Genomic DNA, 23,088 nt, shown 5'->3' with positions numbered 1-23,088 from the left:
TGTGACTGCTTCAATAGGTGTTCATGAAGCTGACCTCTGAGGCTAGGGTACAGAAGGCTGTGAAAGTTCTGCTTTACTTACGAGAAAACTCTTGGAGCCCTCCCTGCTGGTGGGGACATACGGGCAATGCAGCCCACAGTCTTGGCTTGCCCTGTTTCTCAGCCATCTCAGACTGCATGGGTCATGGGATTGAGGACTCTATCTTGCAGGCGAATGCTCCAGGCTCAGCTGTTCTAGGTCCTGCAGTCAAAGTCCTAGGTATCATGGAACCAGGAAGAGCTATCTCTGCAGGGTGTTTTCCTACCCAGCAGAGTCCATGATCATAGCGAATGGCTGTTGTTTAGCATTGCTCTGTGTTGGTATGGGTGGTTATTCAGTAGTGGATAACCAGAGAATGGGGAAAAAGGATGAGGCTTCCAAAACGATCAAGGTGAGAGATTGTGGGGGCTGAGACCAGAGAGGTTGCTGTGGGGAGGTGAGGAGTGGTCAGATTCTGGATATCTTGTGAAGGGAGGATCATGAATTTGCTGACTCATTCAATGTAGAATGAAAAAGTCATGAACGATTCCATGTTTTTGGTTTGAGCTACTGGAAGACTAGAGTTGTCATTTTCTGCAATGGGAAAGGCTATAAAGGAAGCATGTTTGGGATAGAAGGAGTATCAGGGGCTCAGTTTTGGGCAGGTTAAGTTGGAGATGACTTTGATCCTCCAAGTGAAATATCAAGTAAGCTATTGGAAATGGCATATGTACGCATAATACATAAACATGGATAGTGATGTTCGTATAGTGATGGGGCAAGGTCCAATCAGGAGGTATTTACAGTTAGGAAAGAGAAGGGGTACAAGGACTGAGCCTTGGGTCACTCCACTGTTTAAAGGTCAAGGAGATGAGTAAAGCCAGGAATAGACACTGCAAAGGAAGAGCTGGTGGTATAAGAGGGTCATACCTGGAAGCCAAGAGAGCAAAGTGATTGAAGGAGGAGGAATGATTATTTGTGTCAAGTGCTGCCGACAGACCAAGTAAAATAAAGCCACCACTGGATAAGGGAATTCAAGGCATAAAACTATCATTTTTTGAGCCTCTGTTACATGCCAGGCATTGTATTGAACATTCTTAAAATAGCAGTAGAGGAGTAAGAGATAGCTGCAGGCTAACTTCCAGAGATAAAAGCTACCATTTATTGTCGACTACACATGTGAGAGTTACTGAGAGCCTAGAATACACTATCTCATCAAATCTTCAGCATTGCCTTATGAGGTATGGATCAGAGACATGAAGCGACTTTTCCGATGAGGCACGGCTAGTAAGGGGCAAACTAGGACTCAAACCCAATGCTGCTGCTGCTGCTAAGTCGCTTCAATCGTGTCCGACTCTGGGCGACCCCATAGACGGCAGCCCACCAGGCTCCGCCGTCCCTGGGATTCTCCAGGCAAGAACACTGGAGTGGGTTGCCATTTCCTTCTCCAATGCATGAAAGTGAAAATTGAAAGTGAAGTCACTCAGTCGTGTCCGACTCTTCGAGACCCCATGGACTGCAGCCTACCAGGCTCCTCCGTCCATGGGATTTCCAGGCAAGAGTACTGGAGTGGGGTGCCATTGCCTTCTCTGAATTCTAGCTGAGGTCAAAGCTCGTTTTCCTGCTATCATTCTTCCTTAAGGGGTTCCCTGGGAAATCCTGAGGGCTGCTGGGTTGTGAAAAGCCACCAGAAAAGAAATATCTCCCTGGAGAGTTCATTTTTACTCAAGGTTGTAAGGCGGGATATAAATGTAGTTTTATAGTAAAAGAAATATGAAAATAGTATTAAAAAGTGGGGTACAAAATTCTAATATAAAGTTTTTAAATAGATTAATAACAAGTGGTCTTGTTGAATCACTTTGGCTTCACTCTGTGTGTGTGTGGTTTTTGTTTTTGTTTTTGTTTTTTCCTCCTTGGTAAATCAATTTATGAATCCCTTTACCCTGTCTTCTCTGGAAAGACGGGTTTGTTGGTTTTTCTGATCGGGGTGTGAGAGTTAAGGTTCTTAATCTGGGGACCCGAGAAAGTCTAGGAACACATGAGCCTTCTACATGGAAAATTCTGCAATAAAGAAAATATCCCAAAGGATCCTTGACTTTCCAAAGGATAAGCTCTACATGGCAGGGAAAGAACAGTCAGGTATAACTTGTAGTTGACAGGATAATCATATTTACACATAGCCGTTTTCCTGGGCAACTTTTGAAGACCCAGTTATATCATAGCCAGAGAATAATAATGGTCACCAAGATATATGAGTGCACTATCTAACAAAAAGTTTGTATGTCACTTCCTATGAAGTTTGAGAGAGGAAGATTGAGCAGTAAAATGGTGTCAGTTCTGTGACTTCTTGACACCTATTATTTGAAATCAGGGTCAGTCTGGGAAACCCAGTATACATGGTGGAGTCAGAGTTGTTCCTCAAACTTGCACACTCCAGGAATATGTGTTAATATAACAAGTCAAGAAAATTAAGAAGTAAGATACACCTATTGCTTTTAAAAATATATAAAATAAGTCTAAATTAAGAAGACCCAAGTTCCCTGAATCACTCTATTTAGGACCTCTTATTTTTCTCATCAGAGGGACTTCCCTGGTGGCTCAGCGGTAAAGAGTCTGCCTGCAATGCTGGAGATGTGGGAGATGCAGTTTCAATCCCTGGCTCTGGAAGATCCCCTGAAGAAGGAAATGGCAACCCACTCTAGTATTCTTGTGGGGAAAATCCCATGGATGCAGGAGTCTAGTGGGCTATAGTCCATGGGGTCACAAAGAGTTGGACAGAACTTAGTGACTAAACACTAGTTCAGAGATTACAGACTTGTGGCTGGTAGCAATGTCTCCTTGAAATCTACACTACTGGCCTTTTGAAGGATTAAATGACAATCCTTAAAAATTAGGATATTCTCTTCCCCTCCTCCCCCATCTGGATTTCCAGCTTCTTTTGAAAATCATAACATCTGTCAACACAACAGCGTCCTGAGTAGTTGCTGTTGTTGTTACCTGAGTTGCTTTGCTCTACTTGGGCAAACCCGTGCTTTGTTACTGTTGTTTAGTTGCTGAGTCATGTTGGACTCTTTGCAACCCCGTGGGCTGCAACCTGCCAGGCTCCTCTGCCTGTGGGATTTTCCAAGCAAGAATACTGGAGTGGGTTGCTCTTCCCTTCTCCAGGGGATCTTGCTGATCCAGATATTGATCCTGTGTCTCCTGCTTGGCAGGCAGACTCTTTACTGCTGAGCCACCTGGGAAGACTTAACCCACGCTGACCTCTTTCTATTGTCCACCCCGGGCCTTGCCAGCCTGCTGGGTATTTGTCATCTCAACCTCTGCTGTAATCAAACGATCTGCAATGTGGAAAGCTTTTGAGTGAAGCATTATTTAGAGAGAATTGTGATGGATGAAGTAGATTATGGAGAAGAGTTTTGAATACTTCTCTGAGCCCTGCTCATAGTGTTTGTTTCCAAATGTTTAATTGGTGAATGAATGGCCCTATGACTTTCTATCATAATATGGTGGCAACAACTTCTCACATGAATTTATGGGTTAGGATACTTTAGAATTTCATTAAAACATTAGTTCAGGCCAACTAAGAGAGATGACAATACTTAGTAGGAAGATTAAAAGAAGTGTATTTTAAAATAACTGGAGTGGATTCCTTGAGAATAATTAGGTTAACGTCAATCTACCTGTGTTTCTAAAGAGAATCATTTTCTAGGAAACTTTAACCGATAGATAAAATTAATTTATAATTGGAAGATATGAAATATACTTTAAAATATATATTCTTTCAATCAACAAAACAGCTAAACCTGAACGCATGCATCCTTCTTTGCCTGCTATTTCTTAGATAAGGCAGCAAGTTACAGACCTCCTCAGGTTGAATGATTACACTTTGGATTTGACAGCATGAGGCCAGGGGTGGTGGCCAGGAGGAGCAACCCCACGTCCAAGGAGCCATGGCTGTGCGGGCGCAGGAGGGCCTAGAGGAGCTATCCCACATTGAAGGTCAGGAAGGGCAGCGGTGAGGAGATACCCCTCGTCCAAGGTAAGGAGCGATGGCTACGCTTTGCTGGAGCAGCTGTGAAAAGATACCCCACGCCCAAGGTAAGAGAAACCCAAGAAGGTGGGTGTTGCAAGAGGGCATCAGAGGGCAAATACACTGAAACCATACTCACAGAAAACTAGTCAATCTAATCACACTAGGACCACAGCCTTGTCTAACTCAATGAAACTAAGCCATGCCCGTGGGGCAACCCGATTTGACAGAATGTGGTCCACTGGAGAAGGGAATGGCAAACCACTTCAGTATTCTTGCCTTGAGAACCCTATGAACAGTATAAAAAGGCAAAATGATAGGATACTGAAAGATAAACTCCCCAGGTCAGTTGCTGCTACTGCTAAGTTGCTTCAGTTGTGTCCGACTCTGTGTGACCCCAGAGATGGCAGCCCATGAGGCTCCCCTGTCCCTGGGATTTTCCAGGCAAGAACGCTGGAGTGGGTTGCCATTTCCTTCTCCCGTGCATGAAAGGGAAAATTGGAAGTGAAGTCGCTCAGTCGTGTCCGACTCTTAGTGACCCCATGGACTGCAGCCTACCAGGCTCCTCTGTCCATGGGATTTTCCAGGCAAGAGTACTGGAGTAGGGTGCCACTGCCTTCTCCGCAGGTCAGTAGGTGCCCAATATGCTACTGGAGATCAGTGAGAAATAACTCCAGAAAGAATGAAGGGATGGAGCCAAAGCAAAAACAATACCCAGCTGTGGATGTGACTGGTGATAGAAGCAAGGTCCGATGCTGTAAAGAGCAATATTGCATAGGAACCTGGAATGTCAGGTCCATGAATCAAGGCAAATTGGAAGTGATCAAACAAGAGATGGCAAGAGTGAATGTCGACATTCTAGGAATCAGCGAACTGAAATGGACTGGAATGGGTGAATTTAACTCAGATGACTATTATATCTACTACTGCGGGCAGGAATCCCTCAGAAGAAATGGAGTGGCCATCATGGTCAACAAAAGAGTCCGAAATGCAGTACTTGGATGCAATCTCAAAAATAACAGAATGATCTCTGTTCGTTTCCAAGGCAAACCATTCAATATCACAGTAATCCAAGTCTATGCCCCAACTAGTAATGCTGAAGAAGCTGAAGTTGAACGGGTCTATGAAGACCTACAAGACCTTTTAGAACTAACACCCAAAAAAGATGTCCTCTTCATTATAGGGGACTGGAATGCAAAAGTAGGAAGTCAAGAAACACCTGGAGTAACAGGCAAATTTGGCCTTGGAATATGGAATGAAGCTGGGCAAAGACATAGAGTTTTGCCAAGAAAATGCACTGGTCATAACAAACACCCTGTTCCAACAACACAAGAGAAGGCTCTATACATGGACATCACCAGATGGTCAACACCGAAATCAGACTGATTATATTCTTTGCAGACAAAGATGGAGAAGCTCTATACAGTCAGCAAAAACAAGACCAGGAGCTGACTGTGGCTCAGACCATGAACTCCTTATTGCTAAATTCAGACTTAAATTGAAGAAAGTAGGGAAAACCACTAGACCATTCAGGTATGACCTAAATCAAATCCCTTATGATTATACAGTGGAAGTGAGAAATAGATTTAAGGGCCTAGATCTGATAGATAGAGTGCCTGATAAACTATGGAATGAGGTTCGTGACATTGTCCAGGAGACAGGGATCAAGACCATTCCCATAGAAAAGAAATGCAAAAAAGCAAAATGGCTGTCTGGGGAGGCCTTACAAATAGCTGTGAAAAGAAGAGAAGTGAAAAGCAAAGGAGAAAAGGAAAGATATAAACATCTGAATGCAGAGTTCCAAAGAATAGCAAGAAGAGATAAGAAAGCCTTCTTCAGCGATCAATGCAAAGAAATAGAGGAAAACAACAGAATGGGAAAGACTAGGGATCTCTTCAAGAAAATCAGAGATACCAAAGGAACATTTCATGCAAAGATGAGCTCGATAGAGGACAGAAATGGTATGGACCTAACAGAAGCAGAAGATATTAAGAAGAGATGGCAAGAATACACAGAAGAACTGTACAAAAAAGATCTTCATGACCCAGATAATCACGATGGTGTGATCACTGACCTAGAGCCAGACATCCTGGAATGTGAAGTCAGGTGGGCCTTAGAAAGCATCACTATGAACAAAGCTAGTGGAGGTGATGGAATTCCAGTTGAGCTATTCCAAATCCTGAAAGATGATGTTGTGAAAGTGCTGCACTCAATATGCCAGCAAATTTGGAAAACTCTGCAGTGGCCACAGGACTGGAAAAGGTCAGTTTTCATTCCAATCCCAAAGAAAGGCAATGCCAAAGAATGCTCAAACTACCACACAATTGCACTCATCTCACACGCTAGTAAAGTAATGTTCAAAATTCTCCAAGCCAGGCTTCAGCAATATGTGAACCGTGAACTTCCAGATGTTCAAGCTGGTTTTAGAAAAGGCAGAGGAACCAGTGATCAAATTGCCAACATCCGCTGGATCATGGAAAAAGAAAGCAGTTCCAGAAAAACATCTATTTCTGCTTTATTGACTATGCCAAAGCCTTTGACTGTGTGGATCACAATAAACTGTGGAAAATTCTGAGAGATGGGAATACCAGAACACCTGATCTGCCTCTTGAGAAATTTGTATGCAGGTCAGGAAGCAACAGTTAAAACCGGACATGGAAAAATAGACTGGTTCCAAATAGGAAAAGGAGTTCGTCAAGGCTGTATATTGTCACCCTGTTTATTTAACTTACATGCAGAGTACATCATGAGAAATGCTGGACTGGAAGAAACACAAACTGGAATCAAGATTGCCGGGAGAAATAGCAATAACCTCAGATATGCAGATGACACCACCCTCATGGCAGAAAGTGAAGAGGAACTCAAAAGCCTCTTGATGAAAGTGAAAGTGGAGAGTGAAAAAGTTGGCTTAAAGCTCAACATTCAGAAAACGAAGATCATGGCATCCGGTCCCATCACTGTATGGGAAATAGATGAGGAAACAGTGGAAACAGTGTCAGACTTTATTTTTCTGGGCTCCAAAATCACTGCAGATGGTGATTGCAGCCACAAAATTAAAAGATGCTTACTCCTTGGAAGGAAAGTTATTACTAACCTAGATAGCATATTCAAAAGCAGAGACATTACTTTGCCAACAAAGATCTGTCTAGTCAAGGTTATGGTTTTACCTGTGGTCATGTATGGATGTGAGAGTTGGACTGCGAAGAAGGCTGAGCACCAAAGAATTGATGCTTTTGAACTGTGGTGTTGGAGAAGACTCTTGAGAGTCCCTTGAACTGCAAGGAGATCCAACCAGTGCATTCTGAAGGAGATCAGCTCTGGGATTTCTTTGGAAGGAATGATGCTAAAGCTGAAACTCCAGTATTTTGGCCACCTCATGCGAAGAGTTGACTCATTGGAAAAGACTCTGATGCTGGGAGGGATTGGGGGCAGGAGGAGAAGGGGACGACAGGAGATGAGATGGCTGGATGGCATCACTGACTCGATGGACATGAGTCTGAGTGAAGTCCGGGAGTTGGTGATGGACAGGGAGGCCTGGTGTGCTGCGATTCATGGGGTCGCAAAGAGTCGGAAATGACTGAGCGACTGATCTGATCTGATCTGAAACGATTGTGCTTTTGCACTGATGTCATATGAGTTCATTGTGTTTGGTTTTACCAGCCAGACACTCACGTTAAGTCCTTATGCAAAATACAAAATAAAACAAAATAAAAATATAAAGGTTAGGAAAAGGAATCTTTGCCAAAGATTGATGGGCAAAACTGTTTCCTCAAATTGAAGGCATTGAGAATGGTTGTAATAAGACTGTAGAATGATTTTTCTAGGCATTTTAAAGAAATAGAATATCCATGTGTTTACATGTTTATTGTGGTTTAATAAATCACCACCATTCTTAGAACAACGATTCTTGTTTGCTCAAGAATCTGTAATCTGAGCAAGGCTGGGGGGACATGGAGAAGGAAATGGCAAGCCACTCCAGTATTCTTGCCTGGAGAATCCCACGGACAGAGGAGCATGCGGAGGGCTACAGCCCATGGGATCACAAACGGTCGGACACAACTGAAGCAACTTAGCAGCAGTAGGGACAAGTCATCTCTACTCCATGAAGTACAATTGGAACAGACAGACTCCAGGGCTGGGGCACCCACTTCTAAGACAGCTGACTCACTCCGTCTACCAGCTGGTGCCACATCTGTCCTGGGTTACTTGGTCTTTCTCTGCTTGGGCTTCTCCTGAGCTGCAATGGCTTCCTTCAAACATGGTGGCTGGGTTCCAAGAGTGAGTTTGTTCTACGAGGACTGGGTTCAAGCTGCAAGGCTTTTGGTCAAGACTCAGTTTGCTTAGGGTGTCCTCAAAGTGAAATGGGCCAAAGCCGGTGACTGAGGATCATGATGGGAAAGGCGACCACACCCACAACCACAGAGGGGAAAACAGACCCTCGTCTGCCCTACTGCCCTAAGAACCCAGCAGGGTTTCTTCTTTCTGGAACATACTTTTTAAGCCATAATTGAGGCTCTCAGTGGAAGCCAATTTCAACTTAGTAACACCTAAATATATCTGAGCAAATAGGTTCTGGATGTTCCTTCCCTCAGAAAGAGCTGTTAGAAAAGGCAGTGGCTGCCCTAATATTTCCTGCTGCTCCTTGGCAAGTGTGGGTGAATTCAAAGTTATTTACAGTCTTGTAGGAGCATTTAGTAACAAACCTTCTGGATTCTGGCTTTTCTTCTTACTTAGGAGTGGTCGTCACCATCTAGCTAAGTCTCTAGCCTCAGACACTAGAGGGTGGTTACAGAACCAAGATAAAGTAGGGACAGAAAGAAGGAATCCCCTAAATGCATTTCTGCCCTCAGGGTGGGGATGGTTCAGAAGGTGAGTAGGCCAGGGGCCAGTGTTACAGTCATTTTAGGGGCAAAGAGAGTCCTGAGTGGTAGTGATCTGAATTGATGCAGTGATGAAGAATTGGTGGGAATTAATATGATCCCCCTCACGTGAATAATGAGACTTAAATACTTTTTCTTCACATTATGTTGGGAGGGCCAATAAGGTCATTCGGGTTTGTCAGGAAGATAGCATGGAAAAACCCGAATCCACTTTTTGACTGACCGAATAATCAGCTGGAGGAGGCCAGACCTGAGGGTTTTAGTAGGCACTTCAAGGCTAGGGTAAGGGCTTTTGTTGAGAGAGGAGCACATTTTGGAGACTACAGCCTATTCACAAACGACCCAGACTCCAGAGCGATTCCCCCTCTCCACCTCTTTCGTCCCCTGGACACGAATTTAATTCACTGAATCGTGAGCTGGCCTCCAAGCAGCCCCACCTGTCCTGTGATCTTAGAACCACCTGACTTGTCCCCGCTTCCCCCCAGTTCTCCCGAGTGGGCTCCTTGCCACTCAGCTTCTCATTTTCCATGAGTAAAGCTGCTGGTTTGCCTATGCTAATCTGCTCCCAAGCAGGTGAGGTCACCCTGCTGCTCCTGCAGCTCAGAGCAGAGGGCTGGGCATCCAGTGGGAAGCTGGGGACTGCCTGACTGTTTTCACAAGTATCTTGCAGACCCGGCTTGGCTCCCTCTTTGAATAAGCTGACAACATTTTTTGGGTTCCTCCTCCTCCTCCTCAGCACGTTTCCCTCAAACATTCTGCCAGAGCAGGAGTGAAAAAAATTTTTTAAAGCCTCACATGGGAAAACAATTCAAAGTCTGTTTGGTTCCTGTGTGCAGCATGTAACAATAAGCCACGCTTTCTGAAGTGTCTTATAAAAAGGAATGCTTGTGATGTCAAATTTCAAAGAAAGACTTTGGCCCCAAATCAAGCTGTGAGTTCTGACAAGGCTCCACGGAACACCGAAAAGAAGTCGCCTTTCAAACAGAGAGACATTCCTACCCTACCAGGGGAAAATGCCACCCACTCCACATAATCTCAGCAGCGTTTACTTTCGCTTCCTTTTTTATTTCTTTTGAAGCATGGTGAATGCAGCCTGTTGTGATTTTCTGAGGGACTGAAATTCAGCTCAAGAATTTTAGCCTTTGCAACTGTGCTCCCTAAAACTCTTGAGAGAAAACAACAGTCTAGGAGGGATGTTTGTACATTAGGAGTTGAAAGCTCTTGGGTCTACATATTTCCTCTCCTGTATAAAGAAGAAATTCCCTCCTTAACCCATATCTAAACTTTTTAGTAGCCAAGCATTTGAAATGAGCCGAAGCAAAGAGTCCAAACACGGAAAACACTTTCTGCCAAGGACTTTCAATGAGGACAGCTTCAAAGAGCTTTACAGCAAAATATTGAAATGTCCCGGTCATTCAGATGAAGGGGGAGGGATCGCTTCTTACCTGGGATTCTTTCACCACCCCGTTCTTCCAGCAGTTTCCCCCGTGACAGTCGGCGGCACTCTGATTATGAGGCGTCCCATTGTAAACAGCACCACCTCCAGGATCAGCCATTTGTGGGAAGTCGATGGAGGCCACAGACTCCCTTCCAGAGGCCCCGGGAGAGCTTGAGTTTTTGAAGTTGGTGAGGAGATAGGATAAAGCACTTCAGACTGAGCGCTTGGAGGAAAGCTACCAATCAGGGTTTTCCAGAGGAAGAGCAACAGCCTATCTTTGGAGCAGATCTTTGGAACTAAAAGCAAAGGATTACCTTTACATTCCTCAAATCAGATTGTGGCCTCCATGGCAACAAAACTGCTCCTGGAACTACAAAGGAGATAGCCAGCTCCTAGCCTGAATTGAGGCAACCGGCCGGCTGGAAAACCCAGTGGCAAATGGTAAGGAGGCTGGCCGGGAGGTGGAGAATCTTTTAAAGACACACACACACACATACCACAGTACACTCCCCAGGTGTCTCCTCCCGAAGACAGTCAGTGCTGAATTGACATTTACCCTTTCCTCACCCTGCTCCTGCATCTAATTACATTTCTGGTTGTAAACCAAGGTCAAAGTCAACACTTCTTTTTGCTGTAAAAGAATGTTCAGAAGTGGTTGGCAGGGGCTAGAGGGAGGAGAGATGGGAAGTTTCTTTTTAACGTCGGAGAAGATGGAAAAAGTCGGGGCATGAATGGTGGTGATGATTGCCATATGAATGTGCCCTATGCCACTGAACTATACACTTAACAGTGGTTAAAAGGGTAAATTTGATATCATATATACTTTACCATAATGCAAAAATGGCAAACGAAAACCATTCAGAACCTACCAGGTTAAAACCAGTGACATCAAGAAGGACTAAGTGATCCAGAAAGATGTGGGTTCAATCTCTGGATCAGGAAGATCCCCTGGAGGAGAGCATGGCAACCCACTCCAGCAGCCTAGCTTGGCGAATTCCATGGGCAGAGGAGGCTGGCAGGCTACAGTCCATAGGGTCATAAAGAGTCGGACATGACTGAGTGACTGAACATGCATAACTGCATTACCTTTATTATGTGACCTTGGGAAAGTGGTTTTCTCTCTTTTACCTTGATTTCTCCAGCTATAAAGTTAGATAAAACCTTTTTTGTGGGCTAACCTCTGATGGGGGAGTTTGTTATGAACACAGGTGTTGGAGGCAGCATCCTAGCCCTGATAGCTCTGGTTTACTTATCGGTTCTTATTCTCTCAATGCACTAGTCACCAGACAGATCTAAAGGCCTTGTGATGAGACAGATTGTTGGACAACGTTAATTATTTACAGCCTGTGTGAGTCCTCCCAAGCCTGCCCTCATGGTCCTCTTGAATGGAGACTTCTTCAACATCAGGCACTTAGAAAAGAAACGCGTTTCTTGGGTCAGTGAACACAAACAAGCAAACACAACAAAAAGACAGAAGTAGCCCTGTTGTCAGAGCCTCATGTCCTGGTTCTCAGCTCTTTTGGGCAGGGTTTGTCTCCCCTCTAGGAAGATGTGGCAGACAAAGGAAGTGATCAGAATGCTTCTCCCAACCACGCTTTTGCCTGTGAAGGTATCCTTTCCCATAGAGACCTGGGGCAAATGATGGAGCTAACATCAGTGTATGTGAAATAGATCACCAATGGGAGTTTGATGTATGACTCAGGGAACTCAAACCAGAGTGACAACCCAGAGAGGTGGGACGGGGTGGGACGTGGGAGGGAAGTTCAAGAGGGATGAGACATGTGTATACTTATGGCTGATGCATGCTGATGTATGGAAGAAACTGGCACAATATTGTAAAGCAATTAATCCTCCAATCATAAGTAAATAAATTTTTAAAAGTACTAAGTGTGCCCTTCCTTTCTGGTCTCAGGATCAGAATTTTTTATTGCATTTCTCCCAGCCTTTGTCTTCAGAGGAGGACTGCTCTCTTCTATGGTTGCTCCACTAAGATTTGGGAGCTAAATCTGTGTTGGCTTATTTCCTTCTAGATTTATATAAAAGAAAGAAGACTAAGAAGGAGTGCTGGTAACTGCTGGTCTGACTGCCTCACCTTAGAAAGACACATTAAGTACATGGTGTTATTTTAACTGAGCTCTGTTGACCCTACAAAGTTATTTCTGAGTAAGGATTTTGATGTAAAACTTCTAAACCTTAGATGCTTCCACCTTTTCAGCTTTTTCCCCTCTTCTTCCTTTCCATCCCTGTTCTTTTTGAATTTCCTGTGTTTTCTTTCCCCCATCCTTCTTTCTCATCTTTTCTTCACATTTTTTCTTTCTTTCTTTTTGACAAGGGGGCAAAAAACACATGTAAAGAAAACATGTCAAGGGGAAGGCAGGAGGGATACATTAGGAATTTAGAATTGACATATACAGACTTCTGAGAAGGAACTGGCAACCCATTCCAGTATTCTTGCCTGGAGAATCCCATGGACAGAAGAGTCTGGCAGACCATGGGGTCACAGAGTCAGACATGACTGAGCGGCTATATGATGATGATGACATATAAAATAGATAAATAACAGGGGTCTGCGGTATAGCACAGGGAACTCAATTCAATACATTGTAATAACCTATAATAGAAGAGAAAGTAAAGAAAAGAATATGTATATTTTTATTCATACATATGTACAACAGAATCTCTTTGCTCTACACCTTAAACTAATACATTGTAACTTAACTATATTTTCAGTTCAGCTCAGTTCAGTCACTCAGTCATGTCTGACTCTTTGCGACCCCATAGACTGCATCATGTCAGGCTTCCCTGTCCATCACCAACTCCCAGAGCTTATTCAGACTCATGTCTAGTGAGTCAATGATGCCATCCAACCATCTTATCCTCTGTCATTCCCTTCTCCTCCTGACTTCAATTTTTCCCAGCATCAGGGTCTTTTCCAATGGGTCAGTTCTTCTGATCAGGTGGCCAAAGTATTGGAGCTTCAGCATCCGTCCTTCTAATGAATATTCAGGGCTGATTTACCTTAGGATTGACTGGTTGGATCTCCTTGCAGCCCAAGGAACTCTCAAGAGTCTTCTGTAACACCGCAGTTCAAAAGCATTAATTCTTCAGCCCTCAGCTTTCTTCATAGTCAAAATCTCACATCCATACATGACTACTGGAAAAACCATGGCTTTGACTAGATGGACTTTTGTTGGCAAAGTAATGTCTCTGCTTTTTAATATGCTGTGTAGGTTGGTCATAACTTTTCTTCCAAGGAGCAAGCATCTTCTAATTTCATGACTGCAGTCACCATCTGCAGTGATTTTGGAGCGAAGAAAATAAAGTCTGTCACTGTTTCCATTGTTTCCCTGTCTATTTGCGATGAAATGATGGGACCAGATGCCATGATCTTCATTTTTTGAACGTTGAGTTATAAGCCAGCTTTTTCACTCTCCTCTTTCACTTTCATCAAGAGGCTTTTTAGTTCTTCACTTTCTTCCATAAGGGGAATGTCATCTGAATATCTGAAGTTATTGATATTTCTCCCAACAATCTATATTCCAGCTGGAGCTTCATCCAGACCGGCATTTCACATGATGCAGTCTGCATGTAAGTTTAATAAGCAGTGTGACAATATACAGCCTTGATGTACTCCTTTTCCAATATGGAACCAGTCTGTTATTCCATGTCCAGTTCTAATTGCTCCTTCTTGACCTGCATACAGATTTCTCAGGAGGCAGGTAAGCTGGTCTGGTATTCCCACCTCTTTCAGAATTTTTCACAATTTGTTGTGATCTACACAGTCAAAGACTTTGGCATAGTCAATAAAGCAGAAGTAGATTTTTTTGGGTATTTTTTTGCTTTATCGATGATCCAACGGATGTTGGGAATTTGATCTCTGGTTCCTCTGCCGTTTCTAAATCCAGCTTGAACATCTGGAAGTTCATGGTTCATGTACTGTTGAAGCCTGGCTTGGAGAATTTTGAGCATTTATTTGCTAGTGTGTGAGAGGAATGCAATTGTGCAGTAGTTTGAACATTCTTTGGCATTGCCTTTATTTGGGGTTGTAATGAAAACTGACCTTTTCCAGTCCTGTGGCTACTTCTGAACTTTCCAAATGTTCTGGCATATTGAGTGCAGCGTTTTCACAGCATCATCTTTCAGGATTTGAAATAGCTCAACTGGAATTCCACCACCTCCACGAGCTTTGTTTGTAGTAACGCTTCCTAAGGCCCACTTGACTTGGCATCCTGGATGTCTGGCTCTAGATGAGTGATCACACCATTGTGGTTTCTAAGTCATGATGATCTTTTTTGTATAGTTTTTCTGTGTATTCTTGCCACCTCTTCTTAGTATCTTCTGCTTCTGTTAGGTCCATACCATTTCTGTCCTTTATTGTACCCTCCTTTGCATGAAATGTTCCCTTGATATCTCCAGTTTTCTTGAAGTGATCCCTAGTCTTTCCCATTCCACTGTTTTCCTCTATTTCTTTGCACTGATCACTGAAGAAGGCGTTCTTATCTGTCTTTGCTATTCTTTGGAACTCTTCATTCAAATGGATATATCTTTCCTTTACTCCTTTGCCTTTAGCTTCTCTCCTTTTCTCAGTTATTTGTAAGGCCTCCTCAGATAACTGTGTTTTTGAATTTCTTTTTCTTGGGGATGGTCTTGATCCCTGTCTCCTGTACAATGTCATGAACCTCCGTCCATATTTCTTCAGGTACTCTGGTCTATTAGATTTAATCCCTTAAATCTATTTGTCACTTCCACTGTATAATTGTAAGGGATTTGATTTAGGTCCTACTTGAATGGTCTGTTGGTTAGTTTCTTCAATTTAAGTCTGAATTTGGCAATAAGGAGTTCATGATCTGAGCCACAGTCAGCTCCTGGTCTTGTTTTTGTTGACTGTATAGAGCTTCTCCATCTTTGGCTTCCAAGAATATAATCAATCCAATTCCAGTGTTGACCATCTGGTGATGTCTATGTGTAGAGTCTTCTCTTGTGTTGTTGGAACAGGGTGTTTGCTATGACCAGTGAGTTCTCTTGGAAAAATTCTATTAGCCTTTGACCTGCTTTGTTTTGTAATCCAAGGCCAAATTTGTCTGTTACTCTAGGTATCTCTTGATGTCCTACTTTTGCATTCCAGTCCCCTATGGTGCAAAGGACATCTTTTTTTGGTATTAGTTCTAGAAGGTCTTATAGGTCATCATAGAACCGTTCAATTTCAACTTCTTCAGCATTATTGGTTGGGGCATAGACTTGGATTACTGTGATAATGAATGGCTTGCCTTGGAAACGAACCGAGATCATTCTGTAGTTTTTGAGATTACACACAAGTATTGCATTTCAGACTCTTTTGTGACTATGATGGCTACTCCATTTCTTCTAATGGATTCCTGCCCACAGTAGTAGATATAATGGTCATCTGAGTTAAATTTACCCATTTTAGTTTGCTGATTCCTAAAATGTCTATGTTCACTCTTGCCATTTCTTGTTTGACCACTTCTAATTTATCTTGATTCATGCACCTAACATTCCAGGTTCCTATGCAAGATTTTTCTTTACAGCATTGGACTTTACTTCTATCACCAGTCACTTCCACAACTGGGTGTTGTTTTTGCTTTGGCTCCATCTCTTCATTCTTTCTTGATTTATTTCTCTATTCTTCTCCAGTACCATACTGGGCACCTACCAACCTGGGGAGTTCATCTTTCAGGATCATATATTTTTGCCTTTTCATACTGTTTATGGGGTTCTCAAGGCAAGATAACTGAAGTGGTTTGCCGTTCCCTTCTCCAGTGGACCACATTTTGTCAGAACTCTCCAGCATGCCCTGTTCATCTTGGGTAGCCCTACATGGCATGGCTCATAGTTTCATTGAGTTAGACAAGGCTGTGGTCCATGTGATCCATTTGATTATTCACACAGCCTGTGGCACAAGCCCTCTTGGAGGAGGTCACCAATAACCCCACCATAAAGCTGCCGAGCAGATACCCAACTGCAGAACAATTATACCAAAGAAATTCTCACACTGCTAAGAAATTTCTAGGACCCACAACAGATTTTCCAACCTGGGGATCTGGCAAAGGGATTGAGAACCCCCAGGGAATTTGACTTTGGAGGCCAGTGAGATTTGATTAGAGAACTTACACAGGACTGGGGAAACAGACTCTTGCAGGGCACCAACAAAACCTTGTGGGCACCAGGACCCAGGAGAAAGGAGCAGTGACCCCACAAGAGACTGAGCCAGACTTGCCTGTGAGTGTCCAGGAGTCTCCAGTGGAGGCGTGGGTTGGTGGTGGCCTGCTGCAGGGTCAGGGGCACTGAATGCAGCAGTGTGTGCCCCGGACCTTTTGAAGGAGGCCGCCATTATCTTCATTACCTCCACCATAGATTGGTCTCAGGTCAAACAACAAGGAGGGAACACAGCCCCACCCATCAACAGAAAATTGGATTAAAGATTTACTGAACATGGCCCCATCCATCAGAACAAGGCCCAGTTTCCCTGCATTCAGTCTCTCCCATCAGGAAGCTTCCATAAGCCTCTTATCCTTATCTCTCAGAGGGCAGACAGAATGAAAACTATATTTAACACAAATTAAAAACAAAAGAAAACATTTCAAACCACAGTTGAAATCTGCTTCTCTTTTTTTCTTTCTAATCTCAACTGCCAACTTTGGGTAATCATATAATGACCTTCATGCAGTATGTACTACATGTTCTCACTTTTGAAACTTGCCATACTGGAATATGTGAAATTCTTTTCAAACATCAGGTACCTTGGATATGTACAATCAGTGTGGCTATTGTTTCATATCATCTCCATTTAAAATAAATGTGAAGGTCTGTCTGAGTGAGTGGTGGTTTTGGGTTTAAAGGTATCTACTGCTATTGGTTTGAATGTTTGTATGCTACCTAATTCCACAAGTTGAAATCCAGATTCCCAGAGGTGAAACTATTAGGTGGTGAGGCTGTTGGGAGATGATTAGATCAGAAGGGTGGAACCTTTGTGGTGGGATTAGTGCCCTTATAAGAAGCCCAGGAATATCCCTTGGTCCTTCAGTCCTGAGGAGTCACATCAGAAAGGTGGCTGTCTAGTATGCAACCTCTCACCAGACATCAAGTCTTCTGGTGCCTTGATCTTGGATTTCTCAGCTTCCAGAACTGAGAGAAATAAATTTCTGTTGTTTAATGGGGCACTTAGTTTATGGTATTTTGTTAAAGCAACCCAAATGGGTTAAAGATTCAATCACTAAAATACAAACTAAATATTGAGTATGAATAACTAGGACTGCTTTAGATCAACCAGCAAACTCAACAAATGTTTGAATAACTACTGTGTCTTGGGCCATTTGCTAAGCCTTTCCACACAACAGTGAACAAGACAGTTGTAATTTCTACCCTCACGGGAAAGCAGCTAGCAGCACCTTGCATATCTTCTATTCAAGAAATCTCTTAACTGAAGACTAAAATAAACCTGCCCATTAGTGTATTAAAGGCAAATATCTAAGTACTTAATTGATGGCCTTGTGGTATTTCCTAAAGGGACTTTTTTTTTTTTTTTGTACCTTTGTAAGCTTCTAGGGGTAGGCAAGAAAGGGGTGTTCAGAGGCTTGGTAGTGTGTTCTGAAAAAGTTCTGGGACCTATTGAGAAATGGAAAGTTGGTAGAAAATGGAGGAAACAAACCAAACAAATGGTCAGAATTATATGGTATCTGGTAATCCATTAATTCTCAGTGATTCAGTCTTTACTTTTATAATACAGGGTGATGCTGATGCATAAACTAAAATCCCAACGTGCTAGGTGACCTCTCTAAAGCCACATGAGTGTGGGTCAGAAGTATGTTTTGAATTCTAGAATTTCTGGGTGCAGAGTGACTCCCAGATAGAACATCTCTCCTTCAACTGTTATCCTGAAAATCATCAACCACCAAATAAAGACGTAACAGAAATTTTTATGATTTAGGAAATTTGACTGAATTGTGCAAATAATAACAAACTATTTTATTTAGCCTTTCTGACCATTAAAATCCTGTAATTTATATAAAAAAGATGCAAAGATGTAATGGCATTTCAGTATCTACTAGAATTTGATACTCTGGGATTCCTCTGCAAGGAAGTACTTACACTTCTCAAAGAACTCAGTATGGAAAAATTCTGTGTAGAGAAAATTCTGTTCCAAAGCTTTTCTCATCAATTGTTTGTAAATAGCACAACAGAAGGAGGCCAGCTACTAACAATGCAGATATCAGATATTACGTTGGTTTTTTTAATTTGTATCAAGACATTTGCTAATAGAATGGCAATGCTATTTTCAAGTTAGAAAAAAGAAAATCTATTGATTCTTACCCCAGTGTCAGCAACAGTGGGGTAATTCTGCTTTTCTTCATGGTATAATCCTCCAGGGACAAGTGTCACCTAAGCCCTTACGATAGTAATTACCTTCAGAATGTCCCTTAGCAAAGGACAGGCAACTTCCCCTTCCCAGTGGATGTCCCAACATTTTACTTATGAAACTGAGCATCTATTAAAGAACCCCAAAACCTTCAGGGCTCAGACTCAAGTCATAAACCTGGGTATTCCTAAGTAGTACTTGAGGGTCAGTATTATAACTCTAGATACTTGGAGATGAGCTTCTTGATGTCACTATATTTTGGGGAGCAGCTATTGATTTTTGTTAAACCCCCAAACATTTTATTTCTGTCAACATGAATTTCTTTTTTTTCATAGGGTAATCATTGTATAAAGCAATGAGGATTTACATAAGTAGGTTTTAGATTAATATTTGGCATATTAAATTAGAAATGGAGACCTAGTAAAGTTCAGTCTATAAAGTTCTGTATGAAATAAGAAAAATCACTTTCACATTGTTAATTGAATAATATGTGATAGATGTATTTTGAGTAGGCTAAATTCTTAAAGCAAGAATGTCATTTACAAACAACTAAAGCACTGCCTTCAAGCACTTAAAACTTAATTTAATACCTTTAAAATTTAGAACATAGAACACTTTTATTTTATTTTGAATACTTTAAATGGCTATTGGGGAAGCTTTTAGCCTGAGCAAGCAAAACCTAGCCAAGCACAAACATGAATCATATAATTTTAATACATTTAAAATAAATTTATATGGCAAATCCAAGTTCTTCTCAATATCCTAATACTGTCTGTAGAAAACTTAATATTCTGTTATGTATACTGACTTAATGATTATAGATTCTTTAGCTCATTCACACACATAGATTATTCCTAAACTTAATAGACAAGTATTAATACTATGGGTTGATTTTCTTTATCATGCCCCTATTCAATTCAATATTCCCAGGATTGCAAATGCAGTCACCTGACTTTAAGGAACAAGTGTACCCTCTTGGGGATGTTGAGGCTCCTGATATCATTCCTAAGGGGAAAGAGAATCAACAGGTGTGTGGGTGCCCAGGGCCTTGGAATCCGGGAAGGCTGACTCAGATCCCCAGGCTCTGGCTGGCCCCATATTTTGCCATCGTGTCATCAGGGAACTCTGAGTTTAGACTGTGCAGCGATCTGCTCTTACCTGCTTATCTAGGAAGAGCAAGTTCTGGAATCCTCCACCACTCACCTCTTTCTGGTCACACCATTCCTTGCCATGTTTCCACACTGTGCTTATTTGCTCACTCGTGCCCGACTCTTTGCGGCCCCGTGGACTGTAGCCCACCAGGCTCCTCTGTGCATGGGATTCTCCAGGCGACAGCACTAGAGTGGGTTGCCATGTCCTCCTCCAGGGGAACATCCCAACCCAGGATCAAACCCAGGTCTCCCGCATTGCAGGCGGATTCTTTACCACCTGAACCACCAGAGAATTTTAAAAAAATGTAGTTGTTTTACAGCATCTTGGTGGATCCTGTTTCTTTGCATACAGTTGTTCCATTGTGTGCTTAGACCCAGCTCTTTGGTTGCTGCAATGATGATTTTAGTCCTGGTTTCCTGTATTGCTGTTCCTTGGACATCAAGTTCCTTCATTAGCTCATATATTAATAAGTTCAGTGCATTTAATAAAGCAGAGCTGTGATAATCTAATCACCGATAACTCCTTTAGATCTTTTACAGCCTCAGTTCTCATTGTCAGGCTTCTGTAGGCATAGGGAACTGGACTGAATAGATATCAAATGATGTCAAAATACAGATTTTTAAAAATTAAATCTTTGAGATAAGCTTATTTCAATTTTATTTCCTTTTTAATTTAAAAATAAAATGCCATAACCATGTTATAGGACAACATTTTAATAAAGTTTTATTTTGTTACCTCTTTGATGGTTGAAATAAGATGGATAATATACACATGAAACTCATTTATCCTGTATCAAAGCAGAGTTCTAGTAATAACGAACCTCTGAGACAGGTCTATTAGATGCAGTTCAATTAGATTTCTTTCAAATTAATGATTGTCTAAATAGGCCAATCACTGTTCCTGGCTCTTAGGAAATAAAGATGAATTTGACACAACCAGAACCTTCAAAGAATTGTGGGCAAGAGAAACACATCAAGAGCTCTAGTCCAATAAGTGTGTGTGTGTGTGTGTGTGTGGCGGTGGAGGTGGGCGAGGGCGGGGGGTGGGGTGGGTTCGAGAAAACCAGGGTGCATAGAAGATAAGGGAGCAGCTAATTTTGCCAAGTCATGGAAAACCACACATCAAAGGCAGGATTTGAAAGAGACTTGGAACATGAATGGGAGAGGATCAGGAGATAAGATGGGGAAAGAAGGTTTCAGACAGAGGGAGTGGCATGAAAGTGCAAATGTAAGGCATGCATAGGAAAATAGATGAGAAAAGAGACCTTGTAAGTGTGAAGAGAGACAGGTCAACTTTCTCCAAGGGAGACCGGAAGTCTGGAGTCCTTTTTGAATGGCAGACGGGACGAGGAGCTGGGAGAGCAGGAGGAAGGGGTGAAGCAGGCGGCCAGAGGACAACTCATAGCTCGCTTTCTAAAAATAAAATGTTTTATTGAAGTGGAAGTTGAGCTGATTTACAATGTTGTGTTAATTTCTACTGCACAGCAAAGTGATTTAGTTATGCATACATATATATATATATATATATATATGCATTCTCTGTCATACTCTTTTCCATTATGTTTTATTATAGGATATTGAATATAGTTCCCTGTGCTATACAGTAGCACCTTGTTGTTAATCCATCCTATATATACTTTACTTGCATTTGCTAACCCCAAACTCCCATTCCAAACTCCCAAGCCTCCCCCCACCCCATACCCCACTGGCAACGAAAAGTCTGTTTTCTTTGTCAGTCGGTCCGTTTCTATTTTTCAGATTAGTTTGTTTGTACCATAGTTTAGATTCCACATTTAAACCGTATCATATGACATTTGTCTTTCCCTGTCTAACTTTCTTCACTTAGTCCCATAATCTCTAGTTCAGTCAGTCAGTCAGTTCAGTTGCTCAGTCGTATCCGACTCTTTGCAACCCCATGAACCGCAGCATGCCAGGCCTCCCTGTCCATCACCAACGCCCATAGTTTACTCAAACTCATGTCCATTGAGTCAGTGATGCCATCCAGCCATGTCATCCTCTGTCCTCATCCCTGTCTCCTCCTGCCCTCAATCTTGCCCAGCATCAGGGTTGTTTCTAATGTGTCAGCTCTTCGCATAAGGTAGCCAAAGTATTGGAGTTGCAGCTTCATCAGTCTTTCCAATGAACACCCAGGACTGATCGCCTTTAGGATGGACTGGTTGGATCTCCTTGCAGTCCAAGGGACTCTCAAGAGTCTTCTCCAACACCACAGTTCAAAAGCATCAATTCTTTGGTGCTCAGCTTTCTTCACAGTCCAACTCTCACATCCATACATGACTACTGGAAAAACCATAGCCTTGACTAGACAGACCTTTGTTGGCAAAGTAATGTCTCTGCTTTTTAATATGCTGTCTAGATTGGTCATAACTTTTCTTCTAAGGAGTAACCGTCTTTTAATTTCATGGCTGCAATCACCATCTTCAGTGATTTTGGAGCCCCCCAAAATAGTCTGCCACTGTTTCCACTGTTTCTCCATCTATTTGCCATGAAGTGATGGGACCGGATGCCATTATCTTTGTTTTCTGAATGTTGAGCTTTAAGCCAACTTTTTCACTCTCCTCTTTCACTTTCATCAAGAGGCTTTTTAGTTCCTCTTCACTCTCTGCCATAAGGGTGGTGTCATCTGCATATCTGAGGTTATTGATATTTCTCCCGGCAATCTTGATTCCAGCCTGTGTGCCTCCAGCCCAGCATTTCTCATGATGTACTCTTCACATAAGTTAATAAACAAGGTGACAACATACAGCCTTGACATACTCCTTTTCCTATTTGGAACCAGTCTGTTTTTCCATGTCCAGTTCTAACTGTTGCTTCCTGACCTGCATACAGATTTCTCAAGAGGCAGGTCAGGTGGTCTGGTATTCCCGTGTCTTTCAGAATTTTCCACAGTTTGTTGTGATCCACACAGTCAAAGGCTTTGGCATAGTCCATAAGGCAGAATAATCTATTTCAGGGGTCTCCAAACACTGGGATCTAATGCCTGATGACCTCAGGTGGGGCTGATAAAATAATAATAGAAATATAGTGCATAATAAATGTAAAATGCTTGAATCACCCCAAAACCATCTCCAACCTGAGTCTGTGGAAAAATTGTCTTCTATGACACAGGTCCCTGGTACCGAAAAGGCTGGGGACTGCTGCTTTGGTCCATTCATGCTGCTGCAAATGGCATTATTTCA

At 42.4% G+C, this 23,088-nt stretch overlaps 1 protein-coding gene across 1 annotated transcript in view; it reads right to left on the bottom strand.

Moving 5' to 3' along the window:
• SPTLC3 (serine palmitoyltransferase long chain base subunit 3) overlaps positions 1 to 10,874 on the bottom strand; it is a 148,076-nt gene extending 137,202 nt beyond the window's left edge. Inside the window, exon 1 of the mRNA XM_061435620.1 lies at positions 10,374 to 10,874. Within this exon, the coding sequence (XP_061291604.1) occupies positions 10,374 to 10,484 (111 nt within the window). The 5' untranslated portion in view covers positions 10,485 to 10,874. The remainder of the gene's footprint in view (positions 1 to 10,373) is intronic.
• Positions 10,875 to 23,088: the final 12,214 nt, after the last annotated feature.

This window comes from Bos javanicus, chromosome 13 (genome assembly GCF_032452875.1).
Source record: "Bos javanicus breed banteng chromosome 13, ARS-OSU_banteng_1.0, whole genome shotgun sequence".
NCBI lineage: Eukaryota > Metazoa > Chordata > Mammalia > Artiodactyla > Bovidae > Bos > Bos javanicus.
The sequence above is the reverse complement of the archived record's forward strand: the minus strand, read 5'-3'. Positions and strand labels throughout refer to the sequence as shown.